Source organism: Bombus affinis, unplaced genomic scaffold (assembly GCF_024516045.1).
Source record: "Bombus affinis isolate iyBomAffi1 unplaced genomic scaffold, iyBomAffi1.2 ctg00000070.1, whole genome shotgun sequence".
NCBI classification, from domain to species: domain Eukaryota; kingdom Metazoa; phylum Arthropoda; class Insecta; order Hymenoptera; family Apidae; genus Bombus; species Bombus affinis.
Window position 1 is genome coordinate 246,177 of NW_026108823.1, and position 19,501 is coordinate 265,677.

At 38.4% G+C, this 19,501-nt stretch overlaps 2 protein-coding genes across 8 annotated transcripts in view; one reads left to right on the forward strand and one right to left on the reverse strand.

Moving 5' to 3' along the window:
- The window catches only part of LOC126927049 (uncharacterized), a 97,154-nt gene extending 77,986 nt beyond the window's left edge, over nt 1-19,168 (reverse strand). Inside the window, exons 1-2 of one of the 3 annotated variants that reach the window (XM_050743383.1) lie at nt 18,888-19,154; nt 16,405-16,580 (exon numbers count right to left, since the gene is read on the reverse strand). In XM_050743383.1, the coding sequence (XP_050599340.1) occupies nt 16,405-16,480 (76 nt within the window). In that variant the 5' untranslated portion in view covers nt 16,481-16,580; nt 18,888-19,154. Of the gene's footprint in view, nt 1-16,404; nt 16,581-18,887 lie in introns of all 3 variants that reach the window. The other 2 variants (XM_050743385.1, XM_050743384.1) reach the window with 2 other exon arrangements.
- LOC126927035 (G-patch domain and KOW motifs-containing protein-like) overlaps nt 1-19,501 on the forward strand; it is a 93,791-nt gene that overhangs the window by 54,865 nt on the left and 19,425 nt on the right. The gene's annotated exons all lie outside the window — the stretch shown is intronic.

The following is a 19,501-nucleotide window of genomic DNA, read 5'->3' on the forward strand; positions in this document are numbered from 1 at the left end:
GATCTCCGCTTTTTTCGTTAGGCCACTACCTGCTTTCTCCGCAATTCTTAAGAGCACGTAATAAACCCAAGGACCCTTCTAAAAAACCAGCTGAAAACACTTCTGGAATTAGAAAGTCCTTTCTGGCAAACAGATTGACTTAAACCATGTGTGCGAACAATGCAGTTAGAATTTCGACTTTATGGTGGGTCCTTAGGCCTATAGAGGGTTCGAAGGACGGCACGTCGACCGTTGGCTGTCACGCCGCGCGGGATGGAGTGCAGATGTGTTGCGCGGCGTAACAATTAGGTCGATTCCTGGCGCTTTATTGTTTTTTGTTTTATCAATTATGTTTCTAATTTCTTGTGCTGATGTTTTAGGTATAGTGTATTCTTTGTCGGTTGTGGTAATAGTGGTTTGTGGATCCTCCTCCGTATGACTTTTGAGGTTGCTGTTGTTGATAATGTGTGGTGTGAATGTGTTGCAGAGGTGGTTGGAGAATTCTTCAGCTTGTTCTTCGTTGCTTCTTACCCATGTGTTATCTGCTTTTCTGATTGCTGGGACGGGTATTATTTGCTTCCTTATTTATTTCGTGGCTTTCCATAGTGAATAGTTGGTGTTCTCGTGTGTGGAGAGTGTCCCTATGAACTTTGCGAATTCGTTATCGTTGTGCTCCTTTATTTTGTTTTTTATTTCCTTTGCAAGTTTGTTTAAGTGTTTTTTGTTTTCTCGAGTTCTGTATTTTTGCCATTTTGCTTTTGCTTTTCTTTTTTCTCTGATTTTGTCGAGTATTTCTTGCGGGATTGCTATTGTTTGTCTGCTGGTTGATTCGGGTGTAGTCGTTGTCCTTGCTGCTTCTTGAACAGTTGCTATCAATGTTGCTACTGCCTGTTCTATGTGTTCCGGAGTTTTCAACGGGATGTTGCAGTTTATTTTGCGTTCTATTATTTCTTTGAAAGTTTGCCATTTGGTGGTTTTATTGCATAGTGTTTCTGGTTTGCTATAGTGTATTGGTTTGTTTCTGTATTCAATTATTATGGGTGTATGATCGGAGCTGAGCTCGAGGTTGGGTGTTATTTTTAGTTTATTTGTGTTTAGTCCCCTTGTAACTGCAAAGTCCAGAAGATCTGGTTTTTTGTTCAGGTCAGTCGGCCAATGTGTCGGTGTTCCTGTGGATAATATATTGAGGTTATTATTTCCAATGTATTTTTCCAGTGTTCTGCCTCGAGGTATAATGTTTCTTGACCCCCATAGCGTGTGCTTTGAGTTGTAGTCTCCCGCTGCGACGTACTTGTCCCCTAGGTCCTGGAAGTATTCTTCCCACATTTGTGATGTTATTTTGTGTCGCGGAGGCACTGCTGACAACTGGAAGTAGTTGCTGCTAGTTTGAACTGTAACAGTGGTTCCTTGTAAATATTCTTTGTTAACTTGGCTGTGTAGATAATGTTTGATATCGTTTCTGACTATCACTGCTGTCCCTCCGTGAGCTTTTCCTGAGGGGTGTTTGGTATCATATATGGTGTAGTATGGTATTTTCAAGTAGCTTTTTGTAGTGAAGTGTGTTTCTGAGACAAGTAGTTTGTCTATATTGTTACTGTATATGAATGTTTTAATTTCGAGGACCCGTTGTTGTAGGCCGTTTGAGTTCCAGGCTGCTATTTGTAGAGTGTCCGTTTTTTATTCTTTGCTTAGCACGTTTGTAATTAGTTGTAGCATGACTGTGATTTGTTGGGTTTGCTGTCTGAGTACTGCGTTTTGTTCGCTTATCATTCTGGATTACGATGTTATCTAATTAATTGTTGTCTATTTGTTTTGATACTTATATTAACCATTATTTATAACATAATATACTAAATACAATTAGTATACACACTTAGTATAAGGATTAGTATAAGAAATTTTAAACAGCTTTTTTCAAAAGAACGAATCATTTACGATCCAGGGGTTTTCTGAAACTTTCGTTTCTCGTGATAAGTACTTTATGATGCAATAAAAAATTTTGTCTGAAAATTATACTCAAGATCAATTTCATGATCCATTTTCTCTAACAGATCTCCATCTTCCACAGCTACAACAAATAATTTTTTGACACTCTATACATTTAACATCGATTATAATTCTGATAATTGAAACACCGAACATCAATGTGTTTATTCACTACGCCAACACAGATAACAATTAACATTGATATATAATATATGTCGGAGATGAAAGAACACCGGAACCCCTCCTTGGATTCGCGGGAATACCGAAACGTTGTAACTTAGATTAAACAAATGCCGCTCCGATTATTCGAGATTTATGATCATGAGCTTGTGCTCGAGGCGACAATCAATCGCCGAACGTAGCCGCGGTCAAAGGGATGAACGTTTTATCTAACAAAGGCACAGAGTAACTCTATACCTCTCCTTAAAAGAAATAGTCGTAGCGACACGTGGCAGTAAATACTTCAATAGTTTCTATCCCGCGGCCCGCCACACGCAGATTTTGTCCTCCGGGTAAGATGATCGCCGGATGTCGGCATGCCTTTGTAGTGTATGTTTAGCTAACGTGAGGACTCGTTATAGATCTTAAGATTTAGTCAAGCGAAGTCCTTCAAATAGACTTTGTTGCAACTATGGGAAGATAGGAGAAACCTATCTTCCACGATGCCCCCCGTCAACAACCTCCCCTCAAGGGCGGCCAGCATCTCTTTCAAAACGCCGATATGGAGATCGACAAATTAGCAACAGCGCTAATTTCCCTCACCTTTGGAACGAAAGCTTTCGTTGACGAATCCGGGGATCTCATGTCCTTAGACACACCCATTATAGTTTTCCTCGACGGCATCATCGAGACGGAGATTCTTTCTTTCGTACGATCTCATCGACGAGTGACAGTACCACCTTACAACCAGTGAATACCTCACATCTAGTTAACAAAGAGTTAGACTTGAACTGTGCGAGAACATACGTTTATCATCCCGTGACCGCGGATTCGTTTCGAACCTAAGATCATTATCACTAGTGCTACGAGTGCCTAATCTTGTTGATAAGCCTGTGCTAGTAAACTCTTTATTGTATCACGGCAATGGCTAATTGTAATGAGAATTCATCAAACGCCCCTCTCCATAATCCTGACCCTAATCCGACATATATATTTGACGATATATATCTGAAAGAATAGAAATTTCATTTAATCGACTATATGACCATACTCGGTTAAGTACCAATAACGACTATCTATCAACTTTATCTTACTTCCTCAAAGGTATAGAAAGACTTTAAAAATATCAGCCATGTGATTTGGTCCTTTAAAATTTGGAAGTAATATAACGATAAAATACCATCAAAACATTTAAATTTCCAATATTCAAGAGAAACTTGAAATCTCGTTTATTTACTCAGCAACAAAATCTTATTTACCTTCAGAGAACCTATACAATTTTTTCACAGCTCAATATCTCTCCTTTAAACAAAACATCAAAGTATGTTATTCCTAACTTCAATGGGCTCAACTCAATTTTTTGATCAATTTCTCTCGTCCTATACGCTCGTTTCAAAGCTTATAATACCATCTACACCTTTGTCTTGTGTTCCATCCATGGTTCCTATGCATGCAATTTTATTATTATCGTTCCAAAGGATCTTCGCATTTCTGTTTCGCTCGTGATAGGTATTCACATCTGTTTTATCGTGCTGTTTCATCTTCTGGGAACGATATGGTCGGAAATGTTATGATGTTGAATACGCACAGGTCGTTAAACGAGAATTAATTCAAGATAGATTCAAACGGAGTTAATTAAGTGATCCCAATTCCACCGCCTTCGAGGCTGAACGCGTTTTCCTTCCGAACGGTTCGCTCGTGTCGAGTGATGCAAATTTCAGCAAGTGTTTCACCTACGTGTTTACTATTAAATTTATTTCTTATCTATCTATATCTTATCTTATGAGAGTTTCGCCTGGTCTTAATTGGTTCTGTTGATTCTTATCGTTGTGAAAAGTCGATTCGCTATATATCTTTTGTATAGAGAACTATTATGTGATGTAAGAGTGTAATGTTGTAATATTTGTGATCCTTACTTTATTAATTTTGTCACTGAGCCGTTCTTTGGTTCGTTGAGCAGTTCATGTTCCCTACTTGTTTCGCTTGGGACTTTCATAATTTTCGTAATTACAATAAAAGGTTTAATTTGTAATAAGTTAAAAATTTGGTCCCTTGCTTTATGATATACGAGAACCTTTGAACTAACAACTTTGAAGTGACAACGGAACGAGAAATGACAAGCTTTCATTTCAATCTATATTTAAGATATTTAATATTTAATCGGTTTTCGTGACACCGAATAAATAATAAATAATAAATTTGAAGGGAAAAAAACAAGAGATTAAGAAAAAATTCTGAAAGAGACACAAATCGGTAGTATTATATTATATTACTTTGCGAATTACTTTTCAAGCATAAAAATAGTTTGACGGTCACTTGTAGTTCCTTCCTTGCCATTTCATTTATTAAATTCGTTTAATTTCGTAAACAAAATAGCCACTCGTGGCGAGTTTCGTGTTTAAAATAGAATTTTGTCATACAGGCCGGTTGGTAATTGATAGTACAAGCGGAAAATTGGTGATTCTACTCGAAAAAAGAAGTCGAAAATATAGAATAAAAATTTTTCGTTTGAGACTTTATTTTCGAGAAAATCGACTTTGAATTTTTGATCGGTATGCCTGCAACGCGTTGCAACATATTGGAACGGTTTATCAACATAACGTCAATCGAAACACAATCTACAATAAAATCCGTTATAACGAAACGTGATAAAGTGCACGCGTACCGAGCGAAAATTCAAAGTCGATTTTCTCGAAAACAAAGCCTCAAATGAAAAATTTGTATATTTTCGACTTCTTTTTTTTACCAGTTACCAACCACCCTGTATATCCAACAGCTCACTTTTTCTTTGTAAATATTATTAATAATTTTATAAATTTTTTATATTTCCATCCTTCATACAAGTGACAATGAATCATAAAAGTTTCATAGAAATCACAAAGATTAGGGGATAAGTATACCACTATATTTTCATATATGTATATGTATGTATATTCCCAAATTACATGATAGAATATGAATAATATTGAACAAAATATAATCAAGTATACAGTACCATGGAAATACAACAGATTACATTTTTCTACCTGTCACCGATTCATCGTCATCTCCTTTCATTCTTTTGACATATATAAAAACAAATTAACCCGTCTGAAATAATCATACCTCGCTCTTTGAATACAAAAATCTATTCAAATGAAATAAAGGGGAAGAAAATAAGAATAAATATAATTACTCAGGTATAATCTTCTCAAGGTATAATTATTCAGTTACAAATGATTCTTCGTTAACACACTACATTGTACACTACTTCTTTTCCCGGTGGCTGAAGCTAATCGTCGACGTTTATAAGGTACGAATTTTGTCAACGGCGCCATCGGAATCTTTATTGAGAAATTAAAATATTACAATTGCCATCACTAAGCTCAGCGTCCACAATACACTATGTTTTTCAAGTTTAGGTGAACCATCGACGATAACCACATCAGATCCGGACCAATACTCAGTGCCAACCGCATCCAGGCATTCGAACTCGCAACATCGGCGTCCAACGCGGAATCTCTTGCAGCTCTGTAATAAGAAGAAATCGATTAATTGTACGGATCAATCGTCACTAGACTACTCGAAAATCCAGGTCATTCAAAGAATAAAAGAAGAAAGAATTGCTCCAATTCCACCATTGCTTCAGCAAAACTAGTATTTGAGAACCATTGGTCAAATATATTATAACACTAAACGTACATTTCGGGAAGAATAATTTGTGCTATGAAACAGAATACGATAAAGTTCAAAGGTTACATCGATTTTCAAAATTTTATAAATTCAGGTGTATAACAGTATCAGTCAGCTCTTTTTCTGTCCCCAAGCGCCAAAATTCATTCCGACTACCATTTTATGTATTTTACAGAAGTAAGCCTTCATTCATCTCCCATTCCATCCACCAACATGCTCTCGACGTATTATCTTCTAAGTAAAATATTGATGTTGAGCCAGACATCCTACTGAATAATCTTTTCAGTGTTACTATAAGGTATTTAAAACCAGGGTTAGTGCTTATACGTTAGATGTAATACTTGGCATGAAACCTGCTTATATTGATATTAAACTTATGCATAGTAGGATGTTGGACCATTGTCAAAATGAAATTACAATACACACAGTTTCACCGTGGAAAAGTGGATCTTTCTAGCATGTCTACGCAAATGATGGTTGGAGGGGCGAGGGGGAGGGGGAACTGTACATGCGCCAAACACCGTTACGTTCGTAATTTTTCACACAAATTTACAACTGTAGGGAAAAAATTATCTCTGATGTTTCAGATGTTAGAAATTGACAATATCGCAGAACGGAATGCTGTGTTCTAGATATTCTATTTTTGTTACGAAAGTGGTACAAACGAAGTCCACTTAAGAATAGTACAACAAAATCGGTTGAGGTTAGGTTATCATGCAGATATCGCGGCTTTTGCTTTGGAAAGCACGCAACTGCTAGTCTCGTCGTCCCTTGTAAACGAGAGAAAGATATTGTAATTGGTCGGGATTAACATAAAACTCGTCGCATGCGATCAGATGGCCTGAATGTTTAATAAACGAGAGTAGAGTGCGTGCTACGTGGTTCTAGCAGTTTAGGCGGAAACTAATTATTGTAACCGGAGCCGAGATATGTAGCGATATTACTTTCCTCGACAAAGCGTATAAGGTGAGGAGAGAATCGCGATAAAGTAGAACAAGAGACAGGAATTCTTTACGTAAAGCAGATCTGTCAACTAGATAGAGATCCTACAGCTATAACTACAGTGAATCCGTACTCTGGCGAATTGTCGTTTCACAAATAAAGCTTCTGAAAAACGGAATTCCTACAATATAACTGCTGTTGTAAGAATCTACATATCTGATTTTGCTGCCGTATTTGTCAGAACGTTTGTTTATCAAAAAAACGCATCCTCTGTAATCCTCAGTAGCTTAACAAGGCACAGTTAATAAAAGAGATAGAGCGTTAAACGGTGACGATTTAATCACTGTTAAATAGATATTGGTCTCTTTAGTTAAAATGCCCTATGATTTATTTGCATCATTTTTTTTCATGCAATTTAAAATATTTAAATAAACAATATTTATCAAATATTCAAATATTTAAAGAAACAGTAGTCCATACAATATAATTTTATTTGATGGTTATTTGATATTTAATATTTTGGTTTACATACAAAATTGAAATTATACTTTGCTTGAGGACAAAAATTCTAATTGCATTCCTAACATATACCAATAATTATTGATCAAAATAGAAAGAACTGCAAGACTAGGAAGATTACTTAGCATCCTATATAGCCTGGCAAGGCTCGAACGTTTTATCTTCCTGTAGATTTTCTTTGCTTTTAGACTTTCCTTCCATTTCTCTGAATTGGTGTCTTCTGTACACTATTTATAAAAGAAGAATAAATCACATGTTACATCCAAGTTACCAATCCAAATAATTTTAAGTAAGAAAAGAGATCTAATGCAGCAGTTTCCACTTAAATATAGATCCGACGATTATTTACGAACAAATAGTATAAATCTTTTAGCAATATGAAATTCGCAATATTTATTCAAATATTTATGTAGTACCGGGGCCAGAAGGCCTAAGGTATCGGCCGAATTGTAAACAATATACCGTTGGGTCCTTTAAGTGGACAGTTTACGTGAAAAGGCTGCGTGACCTTGATCACGGGGGTTTCGGGATACCTGTTCCGAAGAACGGGAAAAGGTAGAGTGGGCAGAGCGTGTGGAGCGTGCGGAGTGGACAGAGTTTTTGATTGGGAAGCAGAAAGCTGCATGCGAGAATAGAACGACCCATTTGGATACTACATAAATTTTGGGGGCTCGAGCCGGGATCTAGAGCGCTAAGTGACAAGTGAAAGGGATATTTCGGAACAATGAGTGACTACAATGCAGGAGAAGCAGAGTTGACTGACGAGCAGGTGGCTCAGATGCGAATACCTGATTTAAAAGACGAGCTGAGAAGACGACGGCTGAGAGTAGCGGGTAGAAAACGCGAGCTGGTAGCGCGATTGCTGGCTGCGGTACGTTTAGAGCGGGAACACGGTGCACGAGAAGAAGACGATGACGACGACGATGATTTAGAGGACGACGATGACGATGAGATGGGCGTGATTGGGGACCGGTTAGACGGCAACGATCCAGGGAATCACGATCTCAATAGTCAAGTTCGGGCGACTCCAGGGGGAAGACGTCGAAGTCAAGACGAGCGTAAGTGCACAGGGTTAACGTTTGAAGACGTGGAAGGCTCGTTAAAGAAATTTAGCGGAGATGACCTACCGAATGTAACTCAGTGGATAAGAGAATTCGAGGAAATGGCGGAAGTGTGTGGCTGGTTGGACATCCACATGGTGATTTTCGCGAGGAAGCTTCTCACAGACTCTGCTCAAGCTTTCGTACGCCAGGAACGATGCATGAAGTCCTGGGCGAAGTTTAAAATGGCGCTGGTAGATGAATTCGAAGACGCAGTGAGTGACCGGCAGGTACATCAAGAGTTAGCGTGTAGAACGAAAAGAGCAGACGAGAGTCTGCTCCAATATATGTATAGTATGCGTGAGCTTGCGGGGCAAGGAAGAGTCGATACACAGTCGGTGATCGACTATATAATCCAAGGTATTCCCGATGGAGTCTCAAATAAAGCTATACTATACGGGGCCAGGAATATGCAGCAGTTGAAGGAACGCTTCAAGCAGTATGAAGCGATGAAAAGAGATATGAAGACAAAACTTGGAGAGCACAGGGACGATAAAGCAGAACGATCAGCAATGCGGAATCAGTCGAGACAAACGAGCAGTGATCTCAAAAGGTGTTTCAATTGCGGCGGTGACGATCACTTAAGTGTTACATGTCCGAAGAAAGAGAAAGGTGTGAGGTGCTTCAGGTGCAACGAACTTGGACACATGGCGTCAAGGTGTACAGCACAGCCGAAGAAGACCTACATCATTTCAAGACCCGAGAAGAAGGGATACATGAAGGATGTGACGATAGATGGATGTAGGTTCACAGCGTTGGTAGATACGGGTAGTGATCTCACGTTCATACGATCAGACGAGTATGCGAGGTTGGGATCACCACCGCTAGGAAATGGTAAGCTTAGGTTTGATGACTTGGGTTCCACAGGCAATGAGACCTGGGGCGAATTTACAAAGATAATGATGGTCGACGGGTGTGCATTCACGGTCACGTTGCACGTCGTCTCAAACAAGGTATTGAGGAGCCACAGCCTGCTGCTGGGTACTGACTTTTTGGATCAGATAGAGTTACGGGTCAAACGGGGCGAGGTGAGCTTCCTACGGCTTGATGGGCAGGATGATGGTCACGAAGACGCGTCGGAGGTATTGAAGGTCAACGCGATAGAACAGACCGACGAGATAGATCTAGCGCACGTACAAGAACCTCACTACCATGAAGCGATCCGCGATATCATTAGGGGGTATAAGCCAGAGAAGACGCGGGAGGTCGGGATAACCGCGAAAATCGTGTTGAAAAGCGACAAACCCGTGGTACGAAGATCGCGACGGCTGGCGCCGTCTGAGAAAAGGGAAATGGACGATTTGATGGAGGGCGTGGACAGACGAGGGTATTATAAAACCAACGGACTCGGAGTATGCGGATACCCCGAGTAGAAATCCACTGCCGGGTGCTGTGGATGTGGCTGAGTGTGAGGACGGGCTGATTGCACGGTTGAGAAGCGCACAGAAGAAGGGCATTGAAGTCCGTAAGATTTTAGATGCCGCAACGTGCAGTCAGGCCGATGGATATGTAACCAGAAGATTAATCGACGAAGAATGGGCTGCAAAATTCGAGGAACAGCGTCGCGAGTTACGCGAGGACGCCAAAAGAAAGATCGCTGCGACGCAAGAAGAAAGCCGGAGGAATTTCAACAAAAGACGGAGGAGTGCGAAGCAGTATCTAAGGGGAGATTTGGTAGCCGTTAAGAGAACCCAGTTTGGCCCAGGTTTAAAACTCGGAGGAAAATTTTTAGGTCCGTACCGGGTATCACGAACAATGCGGAATGACCGGTACATGGTGGAGAAAGTAGGGGAGCATGAGGGGCCTGCGCACACATCGACGACCGCAGAATTTATGAGGCCTTGGGTCCTCAACGCAGAAGATGACGCCTCCGACGATAGCGAAACTGAAGACCACATCTGAGGGCAGATGTTATTCCAGGATGGCCGAATGTAATACCGGGGCCAGAAGGCCTAAGGTATCGGCCGAACTGTAAACAATGTACCGTTGGGTCCTTTAAGTGGACAGTTTACGTGAAAAGGCTGCGTGACCTTGATCACGGGGGTTTCGGGATACCTGTTCCGAAGAACGGGAAAAGGTAGAGTGGGCAGAGCGTGTGGAGCGTGCGGAGTGGACAGAGTTTTTGATTGGGTAGCAGAAAGCTGCATGCGAGAATAGAACGACCCATTTGGATACTACATTTATATTTATAGTACGCCATTAGCAAAGAAGACATGTTTGCGTGCGTTATCGATTTTACGCTTTTGCCACGCAAACATGGAAATTGCGAATCAAAATTGAATTTGCACTGGAAACGGTTGACGTTCCCGACTTCACGTGCCCGAAGTGAACGGACAGAAGGATTGAGCTGGAGAACGCTCTTGGCGAGAACATAGACGTGGACAATCTGATCGCCACGGTGACCGCCAAGAACGAGAGCTGAGATAAATTCAGGCAATTTCGCAAGACCGTCATGTCTCACAGGAGGGTGACAGCGAAGGCCTTGATGGAAGCAAGGAGGAGAACGAGAGCAACAACAACTACGCGGAGCAGTGAAGGCAGAGATACAAGACAACAAAGAACCACAGAAGGAGATCAGCCCAGTATTCTGAACTAGCTGAGAAGATGACGAGAGCAATACAGAATATACAGAATAACTGCCTGAAGAAGAAGATACAACGGGGCATGAAAGGACAACCCTGATGACTGCCGACAGGTTTTACCGGGGTTGTCTGTCCTCGAAGCAAAGGAAAAAGGAGGAGGGGTTTTTAGTGGGTATGGCAACAACATCCGCCCGAGTCCCACATAACCCAGTGATGCGGATCACTGGGTATGCGTAACAGCATTTTTCCCTCCTCACGCAAAAAAGAAAAAAAAAACTATACACTCTATCAATTTTAAGTTGATAATTTCGTTATTATATAATTTTTCTTAGTCTAAACTGAATCCAGGAAGAAGAACTTTCATCCAATTACATACTTCATTAATTCATGAATTATATTCGTTACCGTACGTACAAAAAGAAAGTTGACTGATATAAAAATTCAAAGGATAGAATTTCTAAGCTCGCGATTGGAAACAGATTCAGTTCAATGGTTTAATTTGCCATTTAATTGAATTCTCTGGCAATTTCAGCGAACTGTGGGCTTTAAAAGTGTCCCGCATTCAAACGCAAGACTTCTCCTCCACCTTTCCCTTTCTTTCAATTCCAACCTCAAGTAATTGACCAATTAATTCGAAGATATATTTACATGCTTGCAAGGGATTCAAACAACTTCGTTGCGTTAATTTCGCAATTATAACCAACATGAATGTCTCAATCAATGTGCAGCTCGAAACAAATAAAAGATAATTAACTTTTCAATATAACGATTGATATGTTTGATGAAGAAAAATGTATGAATTTTTAAAAACGTCTCCTAGTACATTTAGCATTTTTATAGTAAAAACTTAGAACACACACGCACACATATACTATTCCATGAAATGATTTACACAGCTATGAGTCTAATCCTATCATATTATAAAGGGATGGACGAACTTTTCCTAATAAATATAACTTTATACAAAATCTTGTTTAAAAAAATTAGTTTTTTATTCTCATTAAATTAATTTAATATCAGAATATATAATTTTAGTCGTTATCAAAATTTTATGTCAAATGCGTTCATAGATGCATATATAAATATGTCGGGTTGACGTTAAGATTTGAGTTAGGGTTAAGGGCGTGAAACGAATCCCTATTGGCGCTAGACGTGATCATTATGCAATAGAGGAGATATTTACTAGTGCAAATATGACTATGATGAAATTGGACAAGTAATCGCGATAATTAGATACTCGAGAAGCTAATGACAATGATCCTAGGCTCACTAACGAATCCGCGGTCAAGGGGATGACGAACTCTACTTTTCTTCAACGTCTAAGTTGTACTCAATGTTAATGCATGGGGCAATCACTACGTATCTGAGAGTTACTTGAATCGTCTTTGAGATCGTACGGGAGAGTGGTTCTCCATCACGGTAACGCTGTCGAGGAAAACCATGATGGGTGTGCCTAAGGGCACGAAATCATCGGATTCGTGGAGAAAAGCCTTCATTCGGAAAGTGAGGGAAATTGGCGTTACTGTTAATTGGCCAATTTCCATGTTGGTGGTTAGGGAAGCGTGCTAACCGCCCTTAAGAGAGAGTTCGAGAAGAGGAAGCGTCGTTCGTGAGAAAAATAGATTTCTCCTATTTTCTCGTAGTTGGGACGAGGACTGTTTGTCGGTTTGAAGGACTTTAGTTAAACAAATCTTAAGATTTATAGCGGGTCCTCGGGCTAGCTGAACATGTACTGTGGAGACGCGTCGACATCTGGTAATCATCTTAGTCAAAGAATAGAGTCTGCGTGTGGCGAGCCACGGGACAGAAATCGTTGAAATGCTTACCGTCGTGCCCCGTCCTAAGTATTTCTTTTAAGGAGAGCTATAGAGTTACTTCATGCCTTTGTTAGACAAAACGTTCATCCCTTGACCGCGACTACGTTCGGCGACTGGTTGTCGCCTCGAGCCCGAGCTCACTATCATAAATCTCAAATAAGTACAGTCGAATTGAATGACAACAGTTTCTTAATTCGGCTATGGTGAAATCTAAATTACAGTACTAGGGGTCTTCCCAAAGTTCCGAAGGGAAGGTTCCGGTGTTCTTTCATCTCCGACAAATAAATGTCTAATCCTATGTATTTATTTCAACTGAAATCTTAACTTAAATATTTATTAACAATATTCTGACGAATATGCAATGAAAGATAAAAACGACTATATTTTTCTTATAGAATGTCTCATGCTTCTTACTCATTTTATGTTTCTCGTTGTCAGTGCGTAACTACTTATCAGCCGCAGGAATGCTAAGTTTTACTACTGAGAAACGAAGAGACATATAGATGCAAATATACGCTATCTCGCGTGAAAAAACATCAGATGCATTAACCAGAAGGAATATCCGATACATATAAAATTCATAGCGTAGTTATTTATACATACGGAATATTTCTTTCTGTATGAAATATTCTTTCTTCTGAATTCTTATTATAAATGTATGTCCATTTCCTACCTTAAAATGTTTCTCCTTTGGAAAACTCCATTTAAATATAACGATCAACAAAATATTACCAATAAAAATATTAAAACGAGATGCTGAAAGAACCTTTTAATGAAGTACAAATGATTATTTCAACTTTAATTCTGTTAAATTTGAATTGAATCATTTATAAACCGAACAGGTGTATAAAATTTTATTGCGTAAAAATCGTGAAGCTGAAAATTAGGAACGAATAACGAATGGGTAACCTAGTTTCATTAAAAGGTACGTGTAGGCCGATCCGCGTAACAACTTCGACACTCCAATTATTATAAAGCATGTATCATTCAGAGATTTTTTGCGCGAACGCAAGATACCTTTTACACGTGCAACTGAATAAGTGGAACGTGATTTTCAATATTTCTTCTTGTAGAACTTGTAACAATATAACTGTTTTACGAATATTTTCCCTGACACTTTTAGAACGATGCGTAGAAATCTCCTTTTCTAATTAATAATTTCAGCATTTCTCTGAACAGTTTCGTTGCGATTAAAAAATATACAAAGCTTACGACGTGCTTGTTTAAAAATATTTATATGGAACAAGATTTCGAATTTGTCGCATCAATCGCGATCTCAGCAGGTGTAAATTAATTCGTTCTAATGAACGAATAAATTAAACGGCTCGTGACAAAAATTATCCCTGTCCATGTTTGTCTTTCTAAAACTAATTCAAGGCGAGTTAAATGAATCGCTGTGTACCCTATTCGCGCAGCATGTGTTTTAACGACCAGCATGCAAGCGTTAACGGTGTACTTTAGTTTCGCATGGTTGTGCTAAGCTGGTTGCTTTTAGAATGAGCATATACTTACAAAAGGAGGTGAACAGAAGATAGCCTTGCACCATTTTGGCTCCGAATGGTAGCAGACGCAAAGGCTGCAAACCGAAGGTCCCGGCACATACAGCAGCCCATTTGAGATAACTTGTCCTTCGAAATCAGTACAGTTTTCTTCTAAAGCCACTAAAAACGATTACCAACGTCAATATCTTTGCCCCTCGACAATCGTACGCGCAGTTACGCTAACCGTTTTAACACCACGCAGCGTGATCGCTCAATTCGCGTACCGTGGTAAATTGTGCCACGACGTATGGTCACGATCATTAATTCGCAACGCGCTCAAGCGTGCTCGTCGTGAGTCATATCAGAGTTTCCTCTCGTAATTACTTGTTTTTCAAATAATCATAAACCAAATAAAAAAAACCAATATAAAAAATTACCTCTTGAATCGGAAAACCAAATACTGCATTATAGAATGTTATCGCGCAAACGAAACGCAGAGCATAAATATTTCGCAAACTTTTGAGTGTTTGTTGTAACGCTTCCAGTATAACCGATGAAATGAAGCGCGAGCACGTCGAACGGTATATTTCGATGAAAAAAAACAGGATGAAAAAGGGCAGCGCGATCGCGTCGATCGGTACTCCTCGCAAATAAATAAACGAAGCTCTATCGCGCTGCATAGCACAAACCGATACGGAGTCTTGAAACATCCGACACTAAAACGGTTAATAACATTACGAAAACGACCGTACCAGGAAATTTTTGTCGAACGGATCCGCATTGCGGCTATCACGATGCTTCTTCGTTGCATCGATGCTTCGTCGATGAGATTAAAGCACCGTTGAAATAGGTTATTCGATTTCTTACATGGGGAAAATTTTTTATATCGTGTTTGCTGTTTTTCTTCGCAAGTGTGCTTTACAGTATACGTTAGAACTCCAAGTCGAGCTATCCGAGTTAAAGTCTTTTGAAACTTAAAACGACACTTAAAGGATATAGGTATAATAGAAGGTTCGTTTAAAATTCAAAAGTGTATATACGTACATATACATTTGAATAAAAATAGCGGATAATCTCAAGTAAAAAAGTAGGTTCGTGTTAGTAAAATGGTTTCAAAATACTTGTCAAAAGTCAAACGACTTGACTAATTAAGAATGGATGTAAGAGATTGAAAGCAAAGGGCATCTAAGAGTATCAATTAAGTAACAAACTCACGGTGACAAAGAGGTTTTCACTCGCTCGAATTCAAATAAATCGGTTAATTTGAGCGAAACTTTAGGTGCACGAGAAGCGACACGCGTCCTCAAGAACTACGAAGGTTCTACTCGAACGAATGAAAACTTTTCTCGAGCCCGGTGTGTATACACAAGACGTGCGAATTTAAAGTTCAGATTGTATTAATTGAAATAATTGGTTGGTTTGATCAAATTAATCGTTTTAAGCAAATCGTTTTGAGTCCAATTACCGGATGTCATCGATGCTACGCTTAAATGACGAAGGTCATCCAAGTAATTGATGTCCACTGTAATTATTTGTTAATCGCGCGTGGAATCGGAACGATTCGACCTCGTTCCAACGCGAATCGTTACTAAGGCAGAGACGGCAATTAATAATTGTCGCGTCATTTGTTCGATCGTGTTCACAAATTCAAATACGGCTGAGTGGCGGAAACCATTTATAACACGTCCCGTACCGCGTAGGTCGTATACATATCTCAGGATGAATTTTTCGTACTTCGCCGCATATATTCTCCATGTCAGACATACCATAAAATATTTCGTGCAATCGCGTATTCCTGTCTAATGTCAGGAATTCTCTTTCCATAGGTCTGCGTTTTCCATATTATCTATTTTGCTTATCAGTAAACATTCTTACAATTTGTGATTAATACTGTACGTACAAGAACGTTAAGTTTTTGACGTTGTAATATTTCACATGAAATAATAATGGCTGTATATCGACTAACTTATTAATTAATTAAATTCGTGTATATCAAGTTTCCTATCATTTAATACTTTCGTGTAACTACAGAGATTTGATACTATGAAATGAAATATAAAACTTGGTAAAAAAACGCGCTTCGTTAGGAAATGAGGGTAATGATGCAAATATTTTTTGTAGCCATTATATAGAATTTCGATGGTATAATTAATCAGTATCAACTTACCAGCCCCTGACGGGACGAAAGTGACGAAAATAATTTGCAAACAGATGAGGATTGCAAGTATTTTCGAGTCCTTCATGGTTGTAAAAAATCAGGTGATGTTGTCGCTGTAGAATATGGGAAAATCAGGCGTTTCAATATGAGTTGTGCGGGCACTGGAGTGCGTAGACCAGAAATATCTGCGACAAAAATCAGAATACATTTGTTTTCACATGATTCGATCAATTTTGTGTAGGACTAAGCTGATTGAACCTAACACGGGATAATTGTCCAACTTACGACCTTAACAAGCCCGCTTGATTCTCTATAAGTGCTTGAAATTGATGCTTGTATTCTTTCCAGATTAACAAGCTTTGCCCCCCCCTCCCTCTCTATTTCCTTAGATCGAGTTAGACTGCCACAACATATTATCTTTCTTCTTTTCTTTTCTTTTTTTTCGATCTTTTAAAGCCTTAAATCGCTGGTTATTATAGTGTATACATTCAATTACTCTGTAAGTCGTAAGTACATGGTTTACGTTATTTTTTATTTTCCAGCTAAATTCCACAAAAACAAGAAATATACTTCCAACGTGTTTTCACGTGTCTCTAGCAAAGATCTGAAAAACAAGTTGCGGCGCAATTTAAAACGACAAATAGCACCGTGTGTCTCGTTGTGGCAACGCACGCTTCGTCAGCTTTTTAAAAGCGCTCTCTGTCTGCTTTTTTCTCTCTTCACCGCCTATTCGTTTTTTCTTAACGAGTGAAACCGTTTTTACGAGGACGGGAGCACAGAAATGACGTACTGGCAATTCTGTTTCGTGATGACACAAGCAGCCCGGTTTCAGTGAATTAAACCTGGCACCAAGCTTCCAATTATCTCTCCCTTCCTTTCCTTTATTTTTCCCTTCTATATCGAGTTTCAGGTTTTCTAAATTTCCATTACAATCAACTATGGCTTTTCTCTATTTTATATGTTAGCCGATGATTCATGGCAAAAACGTCGGCTGTAAAAATATTTGGAGTTGCAACAGCAACAAGTGTGTTTTCTCAAACAGAAAATATTGGAAGCGTACTCGTTGGCAAAACAGTTCACGGATAGTTCGTCCTCTGCTTGTTATTTGTTTCAATACCGTTAGCAAATAAATTCATGAAACATAGTGGTGTCGCATAAATTGAAAATAAAAGCTTTGCGTATACTTGGGAGTTGAACTTCGGCTATTATACGCATGTTATATATATATATATAGAAGATTGCTTAGAATTTGGAGCTTAATAACATATCTCAAAGTCATTGACATTAAAGAAGGTGAACCTTACTTACCAAATTTCCTTCCGTCAAATGATACATAAAAATTGAAAAAAATAATATACATAGTTTTGACTTTCTTCCGCATTATAATTTGAATCACTCGATTTATTCGACTAAAGATAATCAAGCAATAACCTCACTTTACACGTATTCTCATCACGTGAAATAGATCACATCAGGGATTTTCAAAAGTCGATGGAATATTAATAGCGATTAATTATTTATGGATGTATTCTGCACGGTTAAAGCAATCGCCTAGTGAATTATCGAGTTCCAGGAATATGAGCGGTAAACAGGATTGCAGCTATAAATGACTCTCTAACGTGTATATTAGAGATGAATTTGATCATTTATCCTCATAATATGAAATACGCTTTCAAGTGGAAATCATAATTAACAATTTCTGGCAGCGAAAAGTAAATAAATCGATACGTTTAAATCAATATTAGAATTTCTTAATATTTTTATCAAATATTTTTATCAAATATTTTAACATCGTAGAAGTGTCGTTGGAGAGAAATATTAGGTTGTTCCAAAAGTTTCTTTCGGTTTATAAAGAAATGATAGATGTACGATATTTTTTGCATTATATTATTTTATTCAATTATGTGCGATCCACCTTTCTCCAATTTAATATAAAATAACATAAAACAAAAAATGCTGTGTATCTATCATTTCTCTATAAAACGAAAGAAAATTTTGCGAAAATATAATAGAAATTTAGCTTTAACACAATATAAAAATGGATTGTTATGCCCCTAGGAGATAAGAACAATATGATTAATATTAATAATGAATACGTTAACGTAACGAAAAGCAGCTTTTGCAGAAGGCTATAACCTGAAAATGTTTACTAAAGAATGATAACATGAATTTTCTTAAGTACCCCATTTGATACTTAATCTGCTTTGTAAATACTGTACGTCCTAACTTTGAAAGAATGCAATTTTAGCCAGAATGTTTCAAATTACCTAGCCGTATTGTTTCCTTGTAATGTAATTTATATTTACATTATCTCGCGTAATTCTTTCCACTTTATTGACTTCTAAACGTTAATGTAATATAATTTTTATAATATAATTTTAATCGAAGTTATTTAAAATTTGTAGTATCTCATCCCTACTAGAATAATATTAACAAATGTGCAGAGCTCAAGTCGAATAACACCGGCTCAGATAAATGATCATCAAACTTACTTTTGTTATCGTCGATGTCAGTGATTTTGAACCAGCCAACGTCCATGGCAATCAATATTATTTAGCCGGTCTTAACGCAATGTAAAAAGCAAAAAAAAGAGGAAGGAAGGAACAGGGAAGCAAAGAGATAAAACGAATTTTTCATTTTCTCGAAACTAGATCGAGTTTCAAGCTGCTCGTAAAAGAGTCTGTAGCCAATCCGACTAAATTCGACGAACCGCGCTTGAAAATTCCCAGAGAACTGTGATAACCATCGAAATCTGTACAATTTGTCGATTCATCGCTTGATTAAAAAATGGAACAAAATGAGGCTGATCAGCCGGCCTTTCAACTTCTAATGATCTCTATCGTTTTACCCTAGGTTGAATGCTACGATATAAGCCGAAACAGCTATAAGTAGGGTTCACGTGATTGCCGCCATCTATTATTCACGCGTTACACATTCGCCAGACAGACGCGTCTAACGGTTGACATTGTTTTCTACCCTCAGTTCCAACGCAATTACGTTGCTACGTGCAATCAAGTCTCGAGTGAAGCTAATGATAAGTTGTTGTTCGATCCTACACAATTACTAAAATTATTCAAATTAAACTAATTTAGTCTAAAAAAACAAG